This window comes from Ursus americanus, chromosome 17 (assembly GCF_024610735.1).
Source record: "Ursus americanus isolate L20-20 chromosome 17, mUrsAme1.1.p, whole genome shotgun sequence".
Lineage (NCBI taxonomy): Eukaryota > Metazoa > Chordata > Mammalia > Carnivora > Ursidae > Ursus > Ursus americanus.
Genome location: NC_142143.1, coordinates 3001165 through 3025729, shown reverse-complemented (window position 1 = coordinate 3025729; position 24565 = coordinate 3001165). Strand labels below are relative to the sequence as shown.

At 53.2% G+C, this 24565-nt stretch overlaps 1 protein-coding gene across 2 annotated transcripts in view; it reads left to right on the top strand.

The window, feature by feature from the left end:
• TBC1D22A (TBC1 domain family member 22A) overlaps window positions 1–24565 on the top strand; it is a 316479-nt gene that overhangs the window by 106476 nt on the left and 185438 nt on the right. For both annotated transcript variants that reach the window (XM_045779679.2, XM_045779681.2), the window contains exon 8: window positions 14686–14800. In XM_045779679.2, the coding sequence (XP_045635635.1) occupies window positions 14686–14800 (115 nt within the window). The remainder of the gene's footprint in view (window positions 1–14685; window positions 14801–24565) is intronic.

Sequence of the window (24565 nt, the reverse complement as noted above, 5' to 3'; positions counted from 1 at the left end):
GAAATAAGATGCTTTTTCCAATTAGCCATGCAGAAGTGATGTCTCATTACATTTCAGCAGACACACAGGATAATGAAACATGCAGGCTTTTTAAGCCACATTATTTATGTGCAGTTTTTAGAATGAGGGTGATGAGTTTTCCACGGCCCTGAAGGGTGGGCATCTTCTAGGAGGCACACAGCAGTGCAGCACGGAGACGTTCGGAGTGGGCTCCTGCCTGCGGTCGTGCACTTGCTGTGCCCTTGCTCGGAGCCGCGTGTGCCCTGCCACAGCTGGGCCAGTAGTAGCCGGAGGAAGACCACTTCTGGAGGCTCTGGAGTTGGCTCTGGCCACCAGCGGTCTGGGGCCACATCCAGGTGGGTTCCTGGCATGTGCACATGGAGGACCCCTTAGCAGCCCGCTCTGCGTGGCCGACCCCCGAGGCCTCGGCCTGAACTGGCCAGGTCAGCTCCACCTGGTCCCGCCACGGCAGGCCTGGCAGTGCCCCTTTGTTGCCTGCAGCAGCCCGTTTAGAGTCTCTGTCCCGTTAGACCTCGCTCGGAGGGCCAGCAGCCTGCACGCTGGCGTCTTTCCTCCTGGCTGCCTGGCAGGGGTCTCTTGGGTCGTATCTGTGAATCTCTGAGCTGTCTGCTGGGATTCTGGCCGTGGCTGGGCTCCCGGCTTTGTCTTGTCAGACTCTGTGAGGACGGGGCCCGGGGCCCCTTCCTTCCGCCGTCCTTGCGGTGGTGCCTGGTGTGTGGCATGGTGGATGAATGATGCCACATTAAATCACACGCTCCTCCCACATGGGTATTCTGTGGGTCCTTTCACAGGAGAGGTGATGCTGGAGGGTCCTCCCAGCTGCAGGCGTTGGGCGTGTTCAGTGTTCCCCCTCTGCAGCTTCTCCCTCCTCATCTCTTCATTTGGGCTCATAATTGGACCGTTCCCTCCCCCAGAGGTGGGGATGCGTTTGTGAGAGCCCCCGAAGTACTTATTTGTTATATAATCAGTTCCCTAACTCTCCTGGTATGTATTTTGGGAATCCTATCCATAGATCTTTTCTTTTCTGTCTCTGTTTTTATGGTAAAACATGTCAGAGCAGAAGGATCTCTATAACGTATATGTCCAGATTCAGAGAGACAAGCAAGCATCAACCTACAGATGCTCACTGTTAGCTGAAGAGAGAGAAGGCCCCGCTGTGTCCCCCCCAGACACTTCCCTGTCTCCCAGCAAGTGACCATTCTCTTGTATTTTGGTTGACTATTCTCTTGCTTTTCTGTCAGGTTTTATCATGTGTTTATATGCGTATGTATGTTTTTACCTTTTTTAGTTTTTATTTTGTAGTAGGGTTATTGTCAATATATTTGTGGGTGCTCTTCTGTCACAGCATTTGGTTTTCAGGGTCACCCACCGATGCGTGTGGTTGGTGTTCGTTTCTCGGTGCCGTGCCCCCCCCCCCCCCCCGGCGGCTTGGTCTGTGTGCTCATCCCTCCAGTCTCATGTCACTTAAGCTTTCAGGCCATTTTCACTCCTGTGCGTTTTCTCAGGATGTCTCTGTGCACATTCCTGTGTGAGCCCGGTGTGCGTGTAGAGTCCCTCTGGGGTGTGTATGGGGAGGGGCCCCGGGGGCTGGCACAGGTGAGTCCGGCAGGGGTGCTGGGGGGAGTGCCCAGCACCGTCCCTCCCCTGCACTTGGGATTGTCAGGCGGAGCCCCCTGCCCCAGATGGGGCATGAAGTGATGTCCCGCTGGGCTTTTAACTTTCACTTCCTTAAGTGCACATGAAGTGGAGTATTTTTTCATAGGTTTCTTGGCCATTTGTGTTTCTTCTCTTGTGAAATGCTTTTGTTCCATATTTCGCTTGTGGTGTTTGTTAGTTCTGTTGATTTAAAGGACTTCTCAATCTGTTCAGGATGCTAATTCTGTTTTGGATGCGGATGGATACATGCATCTCCCTTCCGGTAGTGGGTGGTTCTTTACTCTGTTGGTGAGGAGACATTCTTAATGTACTGTGGCCAGTTCCACAGTCTTCGCCTTTATGATTACGCCTTTTTGCATCTCTCTTTATTTTTTGAAGATGTATTTATTTATTTGAGAGAGAGACGGAGAGTACGTGTGTTGGGGAGGAACAGAGGGAGAGGGAGAGGGAATCTCCAGCAGACTCCCCACTGAGCATAGAGGCTGACACGGGGCTCGATCTCACAACCCTGAGATGGTGACCTGGCCTAAACTGAGAGTCAGACGCTTAACCAATTCTGCCACCCAGACGCACTGCGTTTTTGCATCTTAAGACATTGTTTTTTAACCTCATGATTTCAAAGAAGTCTTAATCTTTCTTCCAAGAGTTTTGAAGTTTTGCCTTAGATTTAGGGCCATGATCTGTTTGGAATTGACTTTGTGTGCGTGGAGTTTGACGTGGCAGTCTGATTTTGGAACACGTTCCCCCGTGGGGATGCAGGTTTGCCCCCACCCATGGATCGGCTCAGTCTTAAATCAGGATTCCATAGGTATGTGGGCTCCGTCTAGGCTCTTATCCATTCTGCCGGTCTGTCTGTTTGTCCCTGTGCTGGCTTCCTTTTCTTGGTTCCGAGGTCTTGCTGTCCTGCGGGCCAGGCTGCCCATGCCTCTTTCTGGGGCGTTCGTGAAAATACAAAAGCAGCTCGTTAGTTTCATGAAAATCCCAGAAATCACATTGAATCTACCCATCAGTTGGAGGGAATTCACATTCTGTTTTTGCATTTCTTTAGTTCTCTGGATCTTTTATTTATATTTATATTTATTTTATTTTATTTTATTTTATTTTATTTTATTTTATTTTATTTTTTAAAAAGATTTTATTTACTTATTTGACAGAGAGAGAGACAGGCAGAGAGAGAGGGAACACAGGCAGGGGGAGTGGGAGAGGGAGAAGTAGGCTCCCAGCGGAGGAGTCTGATGCGGGACTCGATCCTAGGACTCCGGGATCACGCCCTGAGCCAAAGGCAGACGCTTAACGACTGAGCCACCCAGGCGCCCCTGGATCTTTTATTTTTAAACAATGTTTTCTTTCTCGTCTTCTTCTGATACTCTCTAGAAAGGCGGTTGACTTTTGTCAGTGAATCTGGCACATTTTACTAACCTCTTTCATCAATTCTCATGTTTTGTGTGTGGATGTGGTTGAGGTTTTAGAGAAAGTAATCATATTACTTGTGAATAATGGCAGTTTCTTTTTTTATTTTTTTCTGTTTTGATGCATATTTGTTAATTTGTTTTGTTTTGCTGGCTAGGACTTCTACCACAGCACTGACTACAGTGGGGAAAGCAGGCCTCCCGGTGTCATTCCCGATCATAACAGGAGGCCTGTTCACACTGCGCCGACTTCGGGGAGTTACTCTAAGCATTACGGGTGCCGTTTGTCATGTGGGGGACGGTTCCTTGCTCGTGGTGTTAAAGTCATAAATGGTTGCTGGGGTTTATCAAGTCCTTTCCTCCTGTCATCTGATATGAGAATACATTTTTGCCTCCTTATTCTCTTAACGTGGTGGATTTTATTTGTAGACTTCCTGGTAGTGAGGGACGGTATGTTCTGGAAGTAAATTGGCTTGTTGGGGTGGATTGTTCCAGGGCCTGGCAGGAGCAGGTCTGTGGCCGTCGCGTGGGCCGCACTGCCAGAAGGGAATGTGGTCGCGCCTGAATTTGAAAAATGCTTCCTTCTGACTGGCCCCTCATCCTTCACGGTGCTTTGACATAGAGCTGTGTCTGTTGTGTTGAATATTTGGTCTGGTAATAGTGACACTGTGATGTCTTGTTTGCAAGTGTTTTGAGTGTAGTGAGACATCTGTACCTTTGCTAACCTATCAAACACCTGTCTTGAGCACAGAATGTGGGACGTAAATTGTCACGTTTGAAGGAGGTGAGTGTCAAGTAATTCACACACCACACATGGCCTCGTTGCTTTAAGAGAGCTCTAGGTTATTAATTAGCGTTGTGACAGATCACCAGTGGCCGTCTTGGTGTGTCCAGTGTATATTTTACGTGATAGGTGGCTGCCTTCTTCTTTTTTTTTTTTTTTAAAGATTTTATTTATTCATTCATTCAACAGAGATAGAGACAGCCAGCGAGAGAGGGGACACAAGCAGGGGGAGTGGGAGAGGAAGAAGCAGGCTCCCAGTGGAGGAGCCTGATGTGGGGCTCGATCCCAGAACGCCGGGATCACGCCCTGAGCCGAAGGCAGACGCCCAACCGCTGTGCCACCCAGGCGCCCCAGGTGGCTGCCTTCTAATGCACGTTTTAGATTTGTCACGGGCTCTTCCTTGGCGTCGTTCATCAGGTGTTAGAATTCATATGGGGCCGGAGTTGCTTGGATCGTGCTGTACCCGCTCACGCTATGGTAACTTCTGGGCCACACGGCTCCTGGGCTCCCGGGGCTGTGCGCCGCACAGTCCTCCCAGCAGACCCGCGGGTGTGCTGCTCCTCGCACAGAGACGGTCTCCGCGGTGCTTTGTGTGCTGGGAAGTCATGTGGCTCGTGCACATGCCGAGTGTTTTCGGGTGTCTGAAACCAGGTTTCTGTAAGTCCTCATGAGCATGGCGACATTTTCGAGTTCAGTGTATTTAGTTTTTTAGACCGCAGAGTGGCTTAGCTCCTGGAGCGCCCCGTGGGGCTGTGTGGGTCCTGCCTCGGGGGCCCCTGGAGGGCACGGCAGGTTTGCAGAGTGAAGACGGGGACCTCTCCAGCCCCTCCTGGGAGCCTTCTGTGCAGGGATGTCTTTTGAGTTTTCTAGGAGAAACCTTTGTTGGTGCTCAGGTGTCTGAAGTTTGGCAAGCGAGAGTGAAGGGGGTGCCCGTCGCGTTTGCATTTTTTCAGCCCCGGTGGTAACAGATACTAGTCACTCTTACTGCTGCTGCTGAGTGTAAGTTGGTTTGTACAAAAGATACTTTGGGAGGAGTTTGAAGTTTGAACTACTCTTGATGAATTGCGACTCTTCAGCAAGACAAGCACATCAGGAATGTTAACAGAACTTTAATAGCTGATAAGATCCAATGTGTATTCACGGTTGGAGCCATTTCGGATCGTTCTGCGTTTTCACTAAACATGCCCGTACATGCGAGCATCCTGCCTTTATTGTCCTTTGCCAGATGATATGGCTGCTTATACTGACAGCACATTCTTTAATCTTGAGTTAATGTGCCGTGACAGAGCTCTCTCCCCATCTCTGCGTCTGCTCCTGACTCACGGCGCTGCTCCCGCTAGTCGCCCCGCGCAAGCAGCTACCTTGTTTCCACCTGTCCTGCCGCAGCGGTCAGGGAAGCACCTGGGTCTCTGGCAGACGGCGTGGTGGGGCTGTGACCCCCTGAAGAAGTGCCAGTGGACACCGAGGCCCGGGTGTGGTCTCTGTCCTCAGCACTGGGCTGTCGAAGGGTGGCCATGGACACGTGTGCAGGAAGCAGAAGGGATCCTACCACGTCGTCCAGAAAGTCTGTGTGAGTGTGTATGTGTATGTGTATGTGTATGTGTATGTGTATGTGTATGTGTGTGTGTGTATATGGTGCCAGCCTTGTTCTGGTCTTGCACAGAGTCAGAGAACATAGCCCTGATCACGGTGCTTTGTGGGGACACTTGAATTTGGAGGGTAACACTGAATTGCTGGCGTCCCCCGTGTCACAGTTCTGGGGAGCCTCTGTTTCCTGACCTGGTCGTCCAGCAGCCGTGTAGGAAGAATGTACTGACTCCCAGGCTGTGCCCCACCTCCCCAGTGCCCCCCCGCCCCTGCCCCCCACAGGCAGGTGGCGCAGGCCTGGGGGGTCCTGGTGGTGCCTGTGTCACAGGCAGTAGTGTAGATGCTGGAGGGTGGCTTCTAGCCCCGAGCTCAGCTGCCTCCGGCTGGTGGTGGGAAGCTCCAGCGATGCTGTCCTCTGGCCTCACCGTGCTTGCCCTGGGGGAAAGGGCTGGGCAGACACCGCCCCACGCACCCTCAGGCCGCTGGTGGAGTCTCCTCCTGATTCCTAGCTTGGCCCTTTTGGCTTGTGACCCTTGATTTCGGTGACCCTCTGGCTCTTCCTGCTTCGCCTTGGGGGGACTTCCCACCAGCTCTGTCCTTTGTCACTCTTCTGAGCCTGGGCCCAAGGGGACTCTGGGGCATTGGGCCTGGTCAGTGAAAGGTCTGGTGGTGGCCGGACACCCTGTTCTCCTGGTGCCTTCTTTAGTGGGGTGTGAGAGCACGTGCAGGGACCACTCGTCCTTGGGGTTGTACCATCTGTGGGGGCTGACCTTGGTGAATGTCCTTCAGAAGATTCCTCTTGGGTTTCGTTTTTAGTTGAGTCTATGTCAGGGAGCAGCGGGGCCCTGGCTGTGGAGAAGCCAGCAGGAGCGAATGCTTGCTCCCGGTTTGCCCCCAGGCCCATCGCTGGGTGTACATTCAAGGGAACTGGTGCTTAACTTGAACCCCCTTTAAGGGTCCTGTTGTTGACTATGAAAACACCTGCTTGGAAAAGGTGATAGGAAAGCCGTTATTGGTGGTGTCTCTTGCCAGGGGCTTGGCCGTGGCTGGGTGCGTGCTGTGAACAGTAACAACGCGGATCAGATGTAGGTTAGAAGCCCTGCCGCTCGCAGCCTGTGGTGCTGGGAACGGGATTCCATGTCCTCAGGACTTGCTCTCAGCGATGTCTCATCTGTGGAGAGCTCATTATGATGGCAGTCGAATGGAAAAATATTTTCGGGGTAACCCTCAGAGGTCCTGTCCTGATGTGCTCACAGTCACACGTGCTGTCCTGGTCTGTGTGGCGGGGACGGGATCTACAGCGGGGCACACCGTCGCTCAGGTCGTCACAGCCCTTGTTAGGAATGGGGCTGAGGGTCCTTGAGATGGGATCTGTCAGAGGGAGGCAGTGGGGACCCTGGGGCCCCACGGGACAATCTCAGCTGGTTTGGGGAGGGAGTTCTGAAAGATGCTGAGTGACTCGACTCGGACCTGTGCTAATTGTCGTGATTTCAGAAGCAAAGCAAAGTCAGATGAAGTAATTTAAGACAAAAGATACAGGATAAATCACAGTCAGTGAAGAGGAAAAGAACAAAGAGAAAGCAGCCCTTAGCCTACTAATGGCACGTGTAGTTTCTGATGTGGGCCTGGTCCTGCCAGTCAGCTTTGCAGCCTGGCCTGTGGTTGGTCCTGGCGCGGCCTCAAGTGGACGAGTTAGTTATGCTGCCGATAGATTTAGGTCTGGGCCGGGTGTCCTGCAGCAGCCCCATCTTCTGGGGCCGCGGGGCCCCTGTCCTCTTTTAGCCCCTGCAGCCAGCCCTCCTGGAAGGGAGCAGGGACAGGAGCTGGAAGGGGGCCTGCATGTGGCTGGAGCCGTGGGAACCTCCTTGGTGTGGCCAGGGGCACGAGTGAACCTTGGGGCCCCCAGGAGGGGCTGCTGGGATTCTTGCTGCGTTGTGGTTCCTGCCGACCCCCTCCGCCTGGAGGCCCCTCTGCCTGGCACCCCTCCACGTGACACCCACCTCAGCTGGCAGGCAGCTCAGGACTTCGTTCTCTTCCATGTTCTAGATTTAGGAGCTCCCAGTGTCACCAGGCATTCTCCCTACATGGAAATCTTTTCTATGTTATTGCAATTAATGGAAAGTTTTTCCTCCTGGGAGTCTAGACAAGGCTGAACTGTCTGTCACCTCATAAAAGATAGACTTCTGCCTGCCCCCTTAGATAGATGGCTGTTGCAGTGTGTTCTGTGGGTGGCGTCTGGCTGCGGCGCTGGGCCGAATCGGGCGCATAGGACTGGGGGAGCCTGCCAGGGCAGGTGTGTAGACCTGGGGCCTGCAGGTGCTTTGACTGGGGTGGGGTTCTTTGTGGCTTCGTGTGTGTCCCTGGTGTGGCAGGACAGTCTGACAGGATGAAGAGAGGCTGAAGGACATTTAAGCCAGTTCCTGACCTTTTTGTCCCCCTTTCCTGCCAAAGAAACATAAATCCTGGGTTTTTTCTTATTTTCTAAATTAATGGCTATTGTTAGAGGGAAATAATCTGTGAGAAGATGAGTGGCTCTGGGTGCAGCTCTGCAGTGACATCAGGAGCTGGGAGCACTCACTCAGAACAGATGTCAGGGTAAAGGGCACGTGAGCCTCAGCGTGACCAGTGGAAGTGATTCAGTTGGTGTAGACGTCAGTGTGCACGCAGAGCTGCGGAAGTGGCTGGGTGCCGCTGTCGGGAGTCGGGACAGGGGCCCGGAGGCTGCCTGTAGGCGGCACGTTCCCCGAGGAGGATGCGAGGGCGCTCGTCCTGCGGAAGACGGAGCTGGTGCTGATGGCGCGGACGGAGCTCTGCGTCGTCCCCCTGCCTCCTCTCCACGTCCCCCTCTGCGCTCTGCTCCTCCTGCCTCCTGCAAGGTCCGCATCAGCCTTCACAGCGCCGTTTGCCTGTCGCCTCCTCTTCGAAGTCTCCCTGTGCCGCGTGCTCCCCCACCGCTCCCTCTCAGTGGAGCTGAGTCTCCCTGCCCCTCAGTCCGTTTCACCTCTCCGACAAGTGGGGGCCCCTGACGTCCCGACTGCCTGGCCTCTGGGGAGCTGGGTCTGGAGTGCCACGTGATGGAGACACAGAATGGGAAACGCTGGTCCGAATAGCAGGTGTTGTCTGAGATCTCACTGGAACGGAAAGGTCCAGGGGCTCACCAGTGGCACAGGCCTTGGAGAGCAGAGGCAAGTGGGGGCTCGAAACGAGGGGTGGAGGACCCGGATCATTCACGCCTCTTTTTAGCCAAAGAGAGTTCCAGGGTTTTCCTCTGTGCCCGTTACGTGCCAGGACTGGGCACGGAGTGAACGGGACGCAGGAGGGCCCTTCCTCAGGGGGCTCACGTGGGAGTGGTTGGAGCTGCAGGCTCGGAAGAGGGGCAGCTGTCCTGGCTGGGGCGGTACAGGAAGTTGGCTCTCAGGAGGTGGCATTTGAACCAAGACCTGATGCTGGAGATCAAGGGCCGCCGTGGAAAGTCTGGGAGTGGGGCGTTGTAGGCGGAAAGGACAAGTGCAGGGGCCTTGAGGGGGTATAGAAGTTGCCGGTTTGGTGAGAGAGGAGGGGTTGGAGGCGATGAAGTAGGGAAGGGAGTGGCAGGGCAGGCACCTTGGTGTCATGGCCAGGAGTTTGCATTTACCCTCAGTGTCTCGGGCAGCCACCGGCGACGGACCGTGTGACCTGACACGTTTCGGCAGCTCCTCTGCCGCTCTGTGGGGTGTGGAGGACCGGTGTTAGCAAGGAGACCAGCTGGGAGACTGTCACAGGGGACCCGGCACGAGATGACGGCCACTAGCCAGGGCAGTGGAGCCGAGAGAAGGAGTTGGAGCTGGCTGTGCTGGAGGCTGCTGCGGGGGTGAGGACACGAGGGTGAGCGTGCCACTCTCTGTGGCCTCGAGGCTGGACCTCGGGGGACGATGACCCTCAAGCGTGCGTCTCCTTAGTTGCAGAGCCAGGATTTGCATCCGTTGTCACAAACCTTCATGGCTGGCCACGCTCTTGTGGCATTTTAGCCTGCCTGTCTTGTTAAAGCCATTTTTGGGGCACCTGGGTGGCTCAGTCAGTCAAGTGTCTCCCTTCGGCTCGGGTTATGATCCCAGGGTTCTGGGATCGAGTCCCTCATCAGGCTCCCTGCTCAGTGGGGAGTCTGCTTCTCCCTCTCCTGCTCCTCCTGCTTATGCATGCACTCTCTCTCTAAATAAAATCTTAAAAAAAAGTAAAAGCCATCTTTGTTTATGCTTGAACCACTTGTCCCTTTATTTACATGTTACTGGGATTAAAGCCTTAAAAGTATAATTTTCAGGTTATCAAGAGACATCAAGTAGAGTTGAATCTAAATAATTGAACTACCTGACTGATAGCTTTCCTTAATTAATGGGAAATCTGAATTCTTTTTTTTTTTTTAAAGATTTTATTTATCTATTCGACAGGATAGAGACAGCCAGCGAGAGAGGGAACACAAGCAGGGGGAGTGGGAGAGGAAGAAGCAGGCTCATAGTGGAAGAGCCTGATGTAGGGCTCGATCCCACAACGCCGGGATCACGCCCTGAGCCGAAGGCAGACGCTTAACCGCTGTGCCACCCAGGTGCCCCGGGAAATCTGAATTCTGAACGTTTTCCCAAAGTAGTACAGATACAGGGCACTCTGCAAGCATGTGAGTGTGTGGGCTGGCCCGTGCTTCTGGAAGCCCCGAATGGGGACCCGGATGAAGGGGGCAGTAGGTAGTTGCTGGGTTGTTGGCTCCTTTGCAGATGGCTTTGCAAGCCCGTGAGTGGTCTGTGACTGAGAAGGCTCAGCTGCCTCCTCCTGGCGCCTTGCTCAGCCGTGTGCACCAGACGCATTTGCCTCTGAGTGCTTTTCCTCAGTTTCCCTAGGTAATGTCCCGTGGACCCTAGTCCATCTCAGGACAGCTTGCTCTGTTCCTGCTTGTGAGTGGGGTTAGGGGGTGTGAGAGAGAGAGAGAGAGAGAGAGATAGCCAGCCAAGCGCTCTGAAAGTCTGGGGCTCTGTTAAGGGTGGGAGGGCCCCATTGCTGACAGGACCACTCCCCAGGATAGTGAGATTGCAAAGCAGGAAAGGAGATTTCTGTGCCCTCAGTTCTGGCTTTTCCTCCATTGCACACACACACGTGCACCACACACCTGCCCACACACACATGCCACATGTCTGTGCGCACACATGCATATGCTCCACCCACGTGTGTGCACATGCCGCACACGGACCGCACATCTGTGTGCACACACCTCACCTGTGCATGCACACATGTACTGCACACCTGTGTGCACACGCACCTCACACCTGTGCACACCACACACACCACACATCTGTGTACCCGCACGTGTGCACCCCAGGCCCCTTTGTTGACCAGGTCCCTGCTGGGCCTTGCACAGGTAGAAATCACTTAGATGCACTTTTTCATCAGGAGCTCGTTGACGTTGCTGTTTCTTTCTTACTATACAATTGTAGTTTTTTGGTGTTCTCTCTTTTAATTTACATATGAAAACAACTCTTGTGTACTAAGGCAGACCAGTGGTGGCATTTTGTAAGCCTTACAAGACCCCGTGTAGTCAGATACCAGCGTGGACTCCTGGCTCTGCTGCTCTGGGGGAATGGCTTACCCCGTGCGTGCTGGAGCTTTCTCACCTGTAGGAGTTCTCTGTTCCTGTGCAGCAATATCGCCACAAACCTAGCACTTCAAACAACACCCACTTATTCATATTTGGTGACCCACAGTTTCTGTGGGTTGGGAGCCTGGGCATGTCTTAGCTCAGGATCTCCCTGGGTGGCCACCAGGTGTGGTCTGGGCTGCAGACTCACCGGAGGCTGGACTGGGGAAGGATCCACTTCCAGACCCACGTGGTTGCTGGCAGGACTCGGTTGCTGGTCAGCTGTGGAGCCGGGGCCTGGGTTCCCCGCCACTTCTCGGCTACCCTCAGGTCCTTGGCACACGGCCCTTTCCATATGCAGCTCACAGTGTGGTAGCCTGTCCTTGACGGCAGCAGGGAGAGTGTCTCCCGGCAGGACGGGTTGTTGTCTTTTGTGACATAATTGTGCACATCCCATCCCCTGTGCAAAGCAGGTTGCAGGGCCTGCCCACACTCAAGGGGAGGGTACCACACAAGAGTGCATGCACCATGAGGTGGGGGGGGCACAGGGCATCCTGGGGTCTGTCCACCACGTCATCTGGAAGTGGGGTCGTAATCATACCTGCCTCAACGTTTAGGGGAGGGTGAGCTAAGTGAAGGCCGTTGGGACAGTAGCGTTTAATGAATGTTGGCAACTATTGCACGATCACAGCAGCGTTGTCATTACTGGTGTTAGGTTGCTTACCGAAGCCCACGTACTGCACCGTGGCATTTGGGCTGTCCCCATGACTCCTTCCTGCCCTCAAGGCACCCTTCCATCTCTCCTTTGCTCTCAGTGGCCTCCAGAATGCAGAGTGTACCACTGTGGAACCCTTCCATCCATGCGTTTGCGGGGCTGATGCTTCTCCTTTGTTCTCGGCCCTCCTCAGGCCTGGTTGTCATGTGGCGACCCCAGAGGTCCTTGCTCCCTGCCTTAGGTCTCCGACCTGGAGGGTGCTGCGGACAGTGCCCCTGTGCAATTTTGGCTGTCTGTTGTGGTGGCCTGCTCCCCTGCCAACTGGGAGCTTCTTTCACAGCAAGCTGACCCCATCTCTGGGTGCCCTGCTGCCATGTCTTGAGGGTAACCCTAAGGAGGGGACAAGGGCCACACGAGGAATGGCTGAGGGAGAGGCCTGAGCCCCATCCCTGGGTGTTCCTGGAGCCGTCTGAGCGTTGCCCTGCGCAGGGCATGAAAGCCACGCTGGGACTTGAAGGAGCCGGATTGCACCGGAGAGGCATGGGCCAGGGCAGGTGGACTCGCCTCTCTTGGCCCCGTCGTCTCACCCGTGGGTCTCAGGTTGGGGGCCTGCCCGGTGAGCTGATGGTGGGAATGTGCCTCCGTTGTGAGGCTCCACTGTTCCTGGCCACGTTGCGACTAAGCAGGCATGCAAAGGAATTCCCCACCTTTCTGGTTGTCTTTGCTAGAACTTTCCAGTGGGAGATAGAAGTCTGCCAGTGAGCTGTACACATGCTTGGGGTCTTGTTCTTGAGGAGATGCTTGGCTGACTTTCGTGGCCCTGCACTGCTCTGTCTGGTGAACTGTCACACGTTTGTCCCGACTGGCCCTGCTCCTGCTCGTCCTCGTGCAGCCTTGTCCTGCCCGCTCTCTGCCTGCCCTGCCTGCTCCAGGCCCCTAATGAGGCTTCGCGCCCAGTGGCCGTGGAGGCTGCCGAGTCTCCTCTTGCTGCTGCAGTCCGGCACTGACCGTGCCCTCGCTTCCCCAGCCTGTCTCCACCCTGTCCACGGCGAGGAAAGGCCCCGCACAGTTGGGACACTGTCTTGGGCTTTCCTTGTGCCCCGGTGGCTTGGCAGGCCTGTGACTGCTGCATGGCTGCCTGGGTGCTGGGGCGGGGGCTAGGATCTGTCAGAGGGGTCCTCTCCTGCACGGACCCTGCTTCCCCATCTGACCACTGTGCCACTGCACTGGCCAGTCGAGTGCTGCTTCCAGTGTCACCAGGGCGAGGGCACCCCATGGTGGCGCGGTGTCAGCCATGTAGCGTTTGCACAAGAGAAATGGCAGGTGGTGCCACGCGTTGCATGGTTTTGGTCTTTTGTTCTTGTTCGTATATTCTTCCCAGTTCTCGCTAGAAAGCTGTTGTAAAATGAGCACGTGTGTGGACGTTTGTGTGTGAACGCGTGACTCGTTCAGCAGGTACCTGGCAGCTGCCACGTTGGGCCGGGCTCTGTGCTGAGAGGCCCCGGCTTACGTGGTGGTGACTTTGTTACTTGTTGGGAGTAAGCATAGTGGAGGGTGTACTAGGGTCGACACCAGGCTGGGGGCCTGGACTCTAGGGCTGGTGGTGCCCCTCGTTGACCGTGGGCCCTGCATTAAGAGACTTCCCCATCTAGGCCCAGGGCCTCCGCTGTAGAGCTGGGTTGATGCTGATTTGGGGATGCAGTCCACAAGCTCGGTGATATTTGGGGGTGAGGGCAGTGCAGGAAGGGGTGGAGCTCCTTGGGTGCAAGCACAGTTAGCCCTGCAGGCTTGACTTGTTTGGGAATGTGCAATTCGCGCTCTGTTTGGGCATTTGCTCGTCGAGCCTGCCCTGTGTGCCTTCTTTGCATGAGGCCCGGGTCAGCAGGGAGGGTCTTGTAAGGAGAGAGAGGAGGCTAAGCTACTCCTGTGTCCGTGGCCCGGGTGATGGAACGGCTGGTGGGAGCGTATGTGATGCTGAGATGCTGGAGTCGGTCCTCTTGGATGGTGATGACTGTGCAGTGAGTAAAGGCACATCTACTGAGAGAACAAACCCAGTGCCTGGATGCAGAGAACAGATTGGTGGCTGAAGGAGGCAGGGGTGGTTGTGGGTGAAATGGGCGGAGGGGGTCAACATAAAGTAAGTCAGGGGATGTAACGGATAGTATGCTAACTGTAGTCAGTAACGCTGTGTTGCATATCTCAAAGTTGCTAAGAGGTCTTAAGCCTCATCATGAGGAAACAAATTCGTAACTCTGTGGGTGACAGGTGTCAGACTTACACATACTACAAAGATCATTTTGTAGTATATACCAAATGCTAATCAAATACTGCACACCTGAGACTATATGTCAGTTCTGCCTCATTTAAAACAACCTGTTTACCATGTGAGAGAAATTCAGAGCGTTTTTCCATGCACCACCCTTCCCTGACCACAGCACCCCTCCCCCTACCGTGCTTCCTTCCCTCTCTCCGTTCACCCATCTATCCGTGTGTGCACCTGCCCAGCTGCCTGCCCGCCCCTCTGCTCTCCTGTCCCTCCACCACAGAGAGAGTGCTCACCCAGAGGCCAGGGGCTGCTCTACTGCCTGACCAAGTCCTGGGCGGCCGTGTGCAGTCTCTCCCCGTGGGCTTGGGGGAGCAGACAGTGTCTTCTCTGGGGGCCAGCTCGTGTGGCAGGCTGAGCCCGGGGGTCGGTGAGACACTGCAATTGCTTGTAAGTCAGTAAGAAATTAAGGTAATGGGAATTTTATGAAAAAATTAAGTAGCAATTAATACTTGTATACATTTTTATTTTTAATATTGAGACAGTGTAAAACATTGATCGTGTATATGTATTTTGAATGAAAGAATGTATACATTTTAAAGTTTCTCATGTGTTTACTTCTGCTTCACCACCTGTTCAATTTTCTTGCAGATTTTTGAAAGGATATTGTTTATATGGGCGATACGTCACCCTGCCAGTGGATATGTTCAGGGGATTAATGACCTTGTCACTCCTTTCTTTGTAGTCTTCATGTGCGAACACATAGGTAAGACCATCTCATGATATTTTTTTCTTGCAGACATTGAACGTGAGCTTTGGTGGCCCTGCCGCGTTTCTGTGCGCGGTGGCACCGATGTGGAGAGGTGCCATTAAGTTAAATGTTGTAATGACGACTGAAAAGAGAGAGTAATAGTTTTCTCATTGATGCCAGCCTTAAAAAAAGTCCGTAAATCCACGTGTTTAACTACTGAAGAAGACATTGAGATGTATTTTTATTCCGTCTTCTTTTTAATCATACACGGGGAGTGTGGCTTTGTTCTGATTGCCGGCAGAGTGCTGGCTTTCATGGGCTGCGTTTGAATGGATCGGGTCAAGGTGATAGAGCGCTGGTCGAATGTTCTGCTGACAAGCTAAACCTGAGCCCTCTTTGATTGCGTTCTGCGGCACGTTGTCTCCTTTCTACCTTTGATATACTAGAGGGGTTCATTTTGTGGGAATGTTAATTACATGCAAAATAATTGGTTTAACGGAGATTTAGGTTGGGCAGTGTGGTCTCTCTTGGAGTGCGGTGTATTTTTTCCCATTTATGTTAGAGCAGTCAACTGTAATGTAACTGTACCTGTATGAACATGTGTGAAGTTTTAAAACAATTCTGAAAATACAAGTGCAGGATCTACTTTTTAATTTATCTGTGGGTAAAAAGTAACCAAAGGAGGGGTTTGCTGTTCGCCTGTAGCATTTTTTATGAAAAACCAATTTTAATTTGTCTTCATGTGAACCTTCCCGACTTGATATTTGTTTGTTTTTATGAGATTGTGTCTTTGGCCGCTTCAGCTTCTCGTCGTGGTTGAGATCCGAGGGAGGAGGTGTGGCCAGGACGGGTTATCCTCTGAGGGCGCGAACATGCCCGTTCAGTGCGCTTTATTGCAACCTCGCACACTTTGTTGGCGTTGCTGATTTCATAGGAGGTCTTTCATTGCTAAGCAACTAATGAGGACCACCACGGCTCCCTCCCTAATCGGCTCTTGTGTAGGGGAGAGGCCGGCGCCCGAGAGCCCTTGCCTTTCTGCTCCTTCCTCCCGTGCTTGACAGATAATGAAAATGTTCTTAATGATCCTAGAACAGTAGGACCTGTCAGTAGACTTCGGGGTTGTTAATTGAAAGAAGTTCAGCTGAGATGTGATTAGAGCACTGATATTCCTTGTTAAATAGACCATTTAATTAATGTGGTAAGTAAGTTTGTCTTAACTACTTTACCACCAACTCATGTCAAAAGACCCAAGCCACCCTTCCTGCGTTTGCCTGAATCGTCAGCGAGATGGGGTGAAGGGGCAGGACCTTGGCGGTCATTGTCTAGAAGGGAGAAAAACCGGAGGAAATAGGCCTTATGCTCTGTCCCTGCCTTCCTGTGACCCCCCCCACGTGCGCACACGCACACACATGCACACACACATGCACACGTGCACACACACGCACCAGGACGCGCATGTGCGTCGAGTGGATGTATGGGGTGATTTGGGGATATTTGTATGAAACACACCCATTATTTCTGGCAGTTGGCTGTGTCATTAGGTGGACATATTTTACTTTTCGGTCCTGGCTTTCAGATATGATTGGTGGGCGTGAGTTCTTTCAGCTCTTGCTGTCCGGACTTGGGAGTGTTCATGTGTTGGTCCCGGTCCAGCTCTCCTTACTTGAGAAAGCCTCAGGTCTGTTGAAGTGGCCTGGAGCCCTACCCGCCAGCCTCCCGGGCAGAAGTGTGTCTTTCACGCAGACCTTCATGGGGTGTGTGCCGGGTTGCTGGTCTCGGGCAGAGCAGCGGGGTGTGGAGACCACAACAGTTCAAGTCACCCCGTGTCGAGTGGACATCTGCTGGCCCTCGGCGGGGTGGGAGGGATGCAGGTGAGCAGAGTGAGTGTGGTTCTTGCCCCCTTGAGCTTGTGGTTGCAGCAGGAAGACGCGTTCATGAAAACAGACATTCGTGTTATCTGGCGGTGTATGGGTTGCAGGAAAGCAAACCCAGGCTAGGGGTCGGAGGAGCCTTTCTGGACTCTGTACGCTCCAGCTGCACCTTGTGGAATGAGCAGGGGTGTTGTGTGGAGGGAGCAACGGAGTGCAGTTGAGGGGCTGGAAGAAGTGCTGTGATGCGGGCATGGTGATGAGGGAGCACAGTCCCCACGGGAACTTTGGGCCAAGTCTGCTGGGTGCACGGAAGCCCGGGGGCGTGTTGGGCCACGTTGGCCATGGCTGCGGGAGACGGGAGGGGCTTTGGAGAAGGTCGCAGGCGCGGGGCACTGTGCTGGCGGCCACCAGGGCGAGGGTGTTGTGGTTTGCTGGGTTTTTAAGTGGGTAAACTTCAGATGCTTTGCTTATTGAAGATCTTGAAAATATAGTTTTTTCCTTCAGAGGGTGAAACCTGGTGGTAAGGATTGTGTGGTTTGGATCCCGGAGCACCCTGGCAGGACTTTGGGGTCCGCATTCTGTTCCCACACAGCTGTTCAGACGCTCGAAGGTGCCCATAGCACAGGGGTCAGCCCGCATGCACACTCCCTCCTGAAAGATGCCTGCGACTCAGTTCTCAGGGCAAGCTTGCGTTGTTTTGGTTTTCCTTTCTTCTAAGCTGAACTCTGGGAAACAGTCCCCATTAACTGAGGGGAGAAGAAGCCTTCTGGGTGTGAGATCCCTCCAGGAGCCCTCAGGCTGCGGTGGGCAGCGCTGCCAGTCCTGATCGGGAGCCGGGCTTTGCCCGTGGAGGGTTTGCTGCGGGTCCCCAGCTCCAGGCCCACTGTGCTCCTGCTGGTTCACGAGGGAGGAGGGGAACCCGGCATCAGCTCGGGTGACTGTGATGTCCAGGCAGGGGCAGCCACTCTGAGCAAGCAGCAAGGGTCCTGACTTTCAGGTACTGCCACGTAGCGGCCTCTTAATGCCGCTTTTGTGACTTGAAAAAGGCAGAGATGGGAAGTGAACGGTGGCTGACGTACCTGGGGTTGACGAGCAGGGTCTGATTTGGAGGACTTCGGCTCATCAGGTAGATTGACTGCTTCCTTTGCAGAGGGTTGGTTCATCTTCTTTGGGAGGCTGGCCAGGATGATGAGTGTTGGAAGCAACTTGCAGAGTGGAGAGAAATGCTCAGAGAACACTGGGAAGCCGGAAGCAAGGTGAGAACGGAGTAGCCTGGAAATGGCCTAGCATAGAGCCGGTCCAGTCACCCTGACTGGTCTCTCAGGGCTGCTAGGACAGTGCTGGGATGGGTCAGAAACATGTGCCGCCGGCTCAGGTCTCCCCGCGGAGCACCTCACACCCCTGGGGAGAGGCAGTTTGGTCCCACTTTCAAAGGTCACGGCGTCTCCAGATGCAGGCCTAGCACATGCACATATGCACGCTCACACGGGCTCACAATGCATGCCAGCCACCGCTTCTCTACGTAAACGTGGCACAGATCCTCGACTACCCTTTGAATGAGCCCATCGTCTCTGGTGGGCTCTGCAGGTGCCGTCATCCGCAGGAAGGTTGGGGAAAGAGGTCAGGAGACTTCTTATGATCTCAGAGGTGGGGGTAGCAGTGTGCAGAGTCCGTCCAGATGTGGAGGTGGGTAAATACAGGCATTAGGGAGCACTGAATCCTGGGGAGTCCCCAGGAGTCGAGTTCTGCAACGGAAGTATATAATATATTCCCACCGTGAAAGAGTGCCCTATGCTGGGAAGGTTTGGGAATTTATGAATCCATCGTGGAAGAGTGCCTTGTGCCGGGAAGGTTTGGGAATTTAAGGGGCTGAAGCCTTAGGGATAAGAAACTTTAGGTGCATAAATGCTAGGTTTGCTGATGTGCGGATGTTCCCATTCTAGATCTGAGCCACGTCTCCGTGCCTGATCACGGAGATTGCATCCTTGACCCAGAGGCTAGGCAGAGTGTGCAGGACTCTCCAGCCAGCACACCTGGTAGAGATGTCACCTTTCTCCTGAAACAGGCATGTGACACATTCTTGAATTTTACCTTTTGGAAGTTAGAGGAAGCAGCAGGGTAACTACTACTTTGGACTTAGTTCAGGCCCCTGAGGAAGGCAGGTCTGGGATAACGTTGAGAGAGAACCCATGTCATCCCAGCAAAGACAGGGACCATGTGCATAGAGAGACATGGGCTGATGGGAGCAGTCCCAGAGGCAGGTGATGGCAGGGCCTGGCACTGTAGAGAAAGGCCTGGCCCGTGAGGTGGTGAAGAGATTGACGTAGAAGGGAGGGAGGCTGATGGGAGTGGATAATGAGGAAAAGGAGAAGTCTGGCATGTTCCCTGGGTCCACAGTAGATGTGGTGCCATTTTCCTGGACAGGCAGCTGGTTTAGGAGGTGAGAAGACCACTGTGGGTTAGGACATGTTGATCTGGAGCTTGGGAGAGAGGTTTGCACTGGGGGTTGCAAGGAGAATTGTTGCCCTGGAGGTGGTAACTGAGAGGTGTGGGTCTGGATGTGCTTATCCAGAGCATGTGGGCTGGTGAGGGCAGAGTCCTGTAGTCACCAGTGTTTCAGGGGTCTACGGGGACCTGACAGTGGAGGTTTATGGCTCTCTCCTGTGATGGAGTCTGGATGTCAGTAGTCCAGGCCTTTGCTGCTGGGGTGTGTCATCAAGAGCCCCGTGGTACCACTTCAGTGCTGGAGCTTGACCACCGGGGTTTACATGCAGGCTCTGCCGCTTACCAGCTGTGTGGCCTTTCTGGACGCGGGAATCGGGAGGGAATGGCACCATTGCCCTGGTTGCTGTGAGGCCTGAGTGAGTTACTGTGTGAAGAGCTTAGAGCTGTGTGTACAAACGCTGAGTGTTGGGAAGTGTGTTGTTGACATTGTGATTGTTGGGCCATGTCCCTTCTTTGTCTTAGCCTGTGGCTCCTCCACATAAAAAGTTGCTCTGGGTACATTCTTAGGGTCCACATTCTAGGTATGGAAGGAGGGAATTGGTGAAGGGCACAAGGCCAGAGGCCAAAGGGGCATATCAGCTGAGTGTGTCCATTTTCAGAAGGCTTCCTGGCTTTCCCTCATTGGCCTCTGGCCTCTGCCCCCTGCCAGCTGCAGGGGGAGCAGTGGAGAGAGACTCTTGCCGTTCTCCTCCTGGAGTGGAGGAGACGGGTGGGGGAGGGGGGAAGGGTGGGAGGAGATGTGTGTGCCCAAGGGGAATGATGGGCAGTTGTGGAATCAGGGAAGAAGTGGTTTTAGAGGCAGGAAGAAGGCCTGGGGTGAGGTGTCCCCAAAATCAAAGGGAGGGGACAGTTTCAGGGAGGGAGCAGTCAGCCAACTGCAGTGCCACCAAGATGTAGACTGGAAATGACCCAAGAGCTTGACGGTATGGATATTAGGTAACCTGCCAAAAATGGGCTGCAGAATGTGGCAAGTCACTCTTGTTTCAGTATACAGCACGATTTGGCATTTTTTAAAAAAGATTTTATATATTTATTTGAGAGAGAGAGAGAGAGAACATGAGCAGGGGGAGTGGCAGAGGGCGAGGGAGAAGCAGGCTCCCCGCTGAGCAGAGAGCCGACATGGGGCTTGATCCCAGGACCCAGGATCATAACCAGAGCTGAAGGCAGACGCTTCACTGACTGAGCCACCCAGGCACCACCCCCCCCCGCCCCCGGTTTGGCATTTTTATCCCACGAAGGGATCACCACTGTGGGTCTACTTAACACCTGTCACCACAGTCACAGAATTTTTTTTTTTTTTTTTTAAAGATTTTATTTATTTATTTGACAGAGATAGAGACAGCCAGCGAGAGAGGGAACACAAGCAGGGGGAGTGGGAGAGGAAGAAGCAGACTCCCAGCGGAGGAGCCCGATGTGGGGCTCAATCCCACAACTCCGGGATCATGCCCTGAGCCGCAGGCAGACGCTTAACCGCTGTGCCACCCAGGCGCCCCTGGAATTTTTTTTTTTTTTGGGATGAGAGCTTTTATGATTTATTCTCAGAGCAACTTTCAGATACGGGCCACGGTGTGATTCCTTGCGGTCGCCATGCTGCACGGCCCGTCCTCGTGACTTAGTTACTTTAGCACCAGAAGTTTGTGCCTTTGACCCCCTTCGCCCCTTGTGCCCCCAACCCCATCGCAGCTTTCCTTTGGAGGACTTTTCGCTATGGAAGGTTTTCACGTATGAAGCTCGCAGAACGATGGCTTGATGAAGCTCCCCGTGCCGTCCGCCCGGCTTCCCGGCTCCTCCACGCTCCGCCTTGTTTTCCCTTCCACCCGCCGCTGACCCCCACCCAGTCCTTACTGTTGCTACCTAAAAAATAGCTCTGTTGCGGTATAACGTACATACCATCAAACTCACCCACTGTGAGTGACATATTCGTGGTATTTAGGGTATTCACACGGTGCAACCGTCACAATTTCAGGATCTTCTCACCATCCTGAAAAGAAATCCTGCACCAACAGTGGCCCCTCTGTGCCTCCCCGTCCGCCAGCCCTGCGCAAGCCCTTATCCGCTCTCTGTCTCCGTGGGTTGTCTCTTTTGGACGTTTCATGTAAATGGAATCATACAACCGGGGGCCTCCTGAGACTGGCTTCTCCTGCTCGGCACCTTCAGGGTCCACACGGGTGGGAGGTGTCGGTACTTCAACCCTTATGGTCAGATCACCTCGTTACGTGGCTACAGCCCCTATTCCTCCACGTCACTGATGGACGTTTGGGCTCTTCTGCATTTTGGTTCTCACGAATGCTGCTGTAGTGAACCCCTGTGTGCGAGGGTTCGCATGCACGTGCTTTCATCTCTCTGGGCATCTGTGTACCCAGTGGTCGTATGGCAGCCGCGGCACCATGTGACATTCCTGCCAGCAGCGTGGGAGGGTTCCCATGAGCCCACATCCTTGCCAACACTTGCTACTGCTTTGTAATTTTCAAATGAGCTGGAAGTTACAGGTGTCCCTTCTGACCTTTGAATCCTGTGACTCGGTTTCGCCTCGTCACTGTGTCACCGTGTCGTTTCCCTTCTCTTCTCCTTGTAGCCCCGTCGATTTCTGCTCCTTGAAGCAGGGACGGTGTCTCACGTGTGCATAAGCTTGGCACAGAGTGGAAGCTCAGCAGGCCCAGGATTGAGCCAGATCCCTGCCGGGTTTTTGTGTGTGTTGTGCAGTTAGAAAACACACTTTTCTAGAACTGCTCAGTCTAGCAAAACTGGGAAGCGGAGGCAGCATGGCAGAAGGCCAGAGTCCTTGACCTTGACAGCCCCACTGTTGACAAGAGGAACCTGGGTTTATGTCTCTTTGCAGCCACGCAGGGAAGGCTGGGGAAGGAGCTCCCCTCTCTCCATCTCTGCGCTCACCCTTCCCATCCGAGGGGTGACTACTTGGCTGGGGGGGAGTCTTGCATCTGCCCCGGGCCCCATTTCTGTGCCTCTGGGTGGAGTCACAGTGTTCCCTGTTCCCGTGCCTTCCCATGCTGAGTCCTCCTCCGTGCCTCCTGCTGCCCACGGCCAGGCCTCGGAGCTGCCTGGGCCTCTTCTCTGGGCTGCTGCCTGGGAAGCAGACTTGGCTCCAGTTTCTTCCTTCCTAGGCTCAGGTCAGCATGTGGGTCCCAGCAGCTCATCTAGTCTTGAGCCTGAGCTGCGTTTTTCCGCCTGTCCCCTGTGTCAGGCCCCCTTCAGTTGCTCATTACTAATCACTCTGGTTCCTGTCCTGTGTATGTACTGGCAGGCAGGCGCAGGATGGAGCCAGGCCCGCGTCAGCCCTCCAGGGTACCAGCTGTTTGGGTATAGTTCCTCTGTCTTTTCTCTGTGTCGTAATTACTTAGGCGAGGGCATATTATGTATAAAATTCTGTTGTGTGCTTTTTTCCCATTTAACCTTCTGACAAGCTTTCCCCTCTATCATTAAGAAATCTTTGTAAAGATCATTTCTACCTCCTGCACGTAATATTCCATTGAGATAATATAGCATAATTCATGAAACCCTTCTACTGTTGTTGGGTTTTTTTTTTTTAGGCTTTTTCCCTCCAGGCATGGTGTAATTTTAAAGTAAAGACTGTATTTTTCAAGCGGCAACTGTCATATTCCTTTTAACAGTGTTAAATTTGATTTAGAATTAAGAACCATTCCCTCACCTTACATTGCACAATTTAAGCAGAGAATTATATTTGAGTTTAAATATTTTCGGCAGAGTGAAAAACAAAGCAGCACCTCCCACCCCCCCATCATCTGTGCTTATTAAATTTAGAGCCGGTTTGGTGGGCCACTGTGGCTGGACACCGCAGGCTGATGGCGTGAGGGTCGGGCCTGTGGGAAGAATGGCCCGGACAGCGAGGGCTGCTTGTCCGTTGGTTCTCATTATCAGCATGCGTAGGTTCCGATCAACTAGAATTTGTGTGTCATTTTCTCTTAAATTACGGTCCGCAGCAAATATGGAAAGGAACTGGAATGAACAATATATTTACTTAAGAAAACTAAGAATGTGTATTTTTATGTTCCTGTCTGTAAGTCAGAATCTCAAAAGTGCGGGTGGTTTTTCAATACGTTAGGTTTGCCCCGAGAAGATGTTCGGCATGCACTCCGCACCGACCGGGGTTTGGGGGCTCTAGTTAGTGCCGGATTGGCGCAGGAAGTCAGTTCCCACAACCCGTCAGGACGCGGCAGGGAGATCACGCGGGGGATTTGCGATTCACCGAAGGGGAGCGGTGTGGTCGTTCTTTCGCCTGCTTCCACTCTCGCAGTGTAAATTGGGCTCTGGTGAGAGCAGGGGAGGGAGAGCTGCTGCCGCTGGTGCGTTCACTTCAGAAATTGCTGCTTTCGCTTGCTGAAGTCTTGTCTCACTGCGCTTAGTTTTCTCCATGGGTCACATGCACCAGAGCCGATGCTGGGCGCGTCTTCGGCATGGCTTCTGTGAGTGTTCGTCATGGCTCAGGCGCCTCGTGGTCTTGCGTTGTTTGCAGAGAGCGTCTGAGGACAGGGAGTTTCCTGGGGATGTTCTAGCTCCCTGTGGGGTCCAAGGGGGGCAGAGGGCCCTGGGAGCCAGGGCGTTAGAGCCAGAGACGGGAGCGCTGCTGAGTTTGCAGCCCCTGCAGTGGCAGTAAGGTGCCACGTCCTTGCAGAGCCTGTGACTCATATGGAGTCATACTTTCTATTTAAAAACACGTTGATAATCCAAGTAATGGACTTCTTGTTAAAAGTTAGAAAACGCAGTGACAGCATGGGTCCACATCCCAGAAGCTGTCACTGGCACATTTTGTTAATTTCCTTCTGGCCTTTGTGTCAATGTACTTTTTTTTTTTAAAATACGGTGCAATTATGTTATGCACGCACATTTTCATATTGCTTTTTAATATTTAAGCATTTTCCAAAGTCATTAAACATTTTTTGAAATGTCTTGTTAATAAGTAGTGACACATGACTTTCGGTGATGGGTGGGAAACTGGAAGAAGGTCAGCAGGCAACTAGAAGGAAGACTAGCCGACTCAGTGGCGGCTAGAGCTCATGCGTCTACAGAGCCCTGCCCCGCGCAGCAGCAGGACACACACCCTTCCCTGTGCCTGTGGAACAGTCTCCAGGACACACCACGTGCCGGGCCGTAAAGCGAGCCTCAGTACATTTGAAAGGATGGTGGTCATACCAAGAATGCTCCCTGACCTCAAGGACATTTAGTTAGGTATCAGTAATAGCAGGAAATGTGAAGAAATTGACAATTGTGTAGAGATAAGCTGTGCGTCAGAGAAGAAATCATAAGGAAGATTAGAAGTAGCTTTGAGATGAATGAAAATGAAAACACAAGATACCGAAACTTACGGGGATACAGCTGTGTCAGGCTCCAAGAGATTCTGTAATCGTCAATGACTGTATTAGAAAGA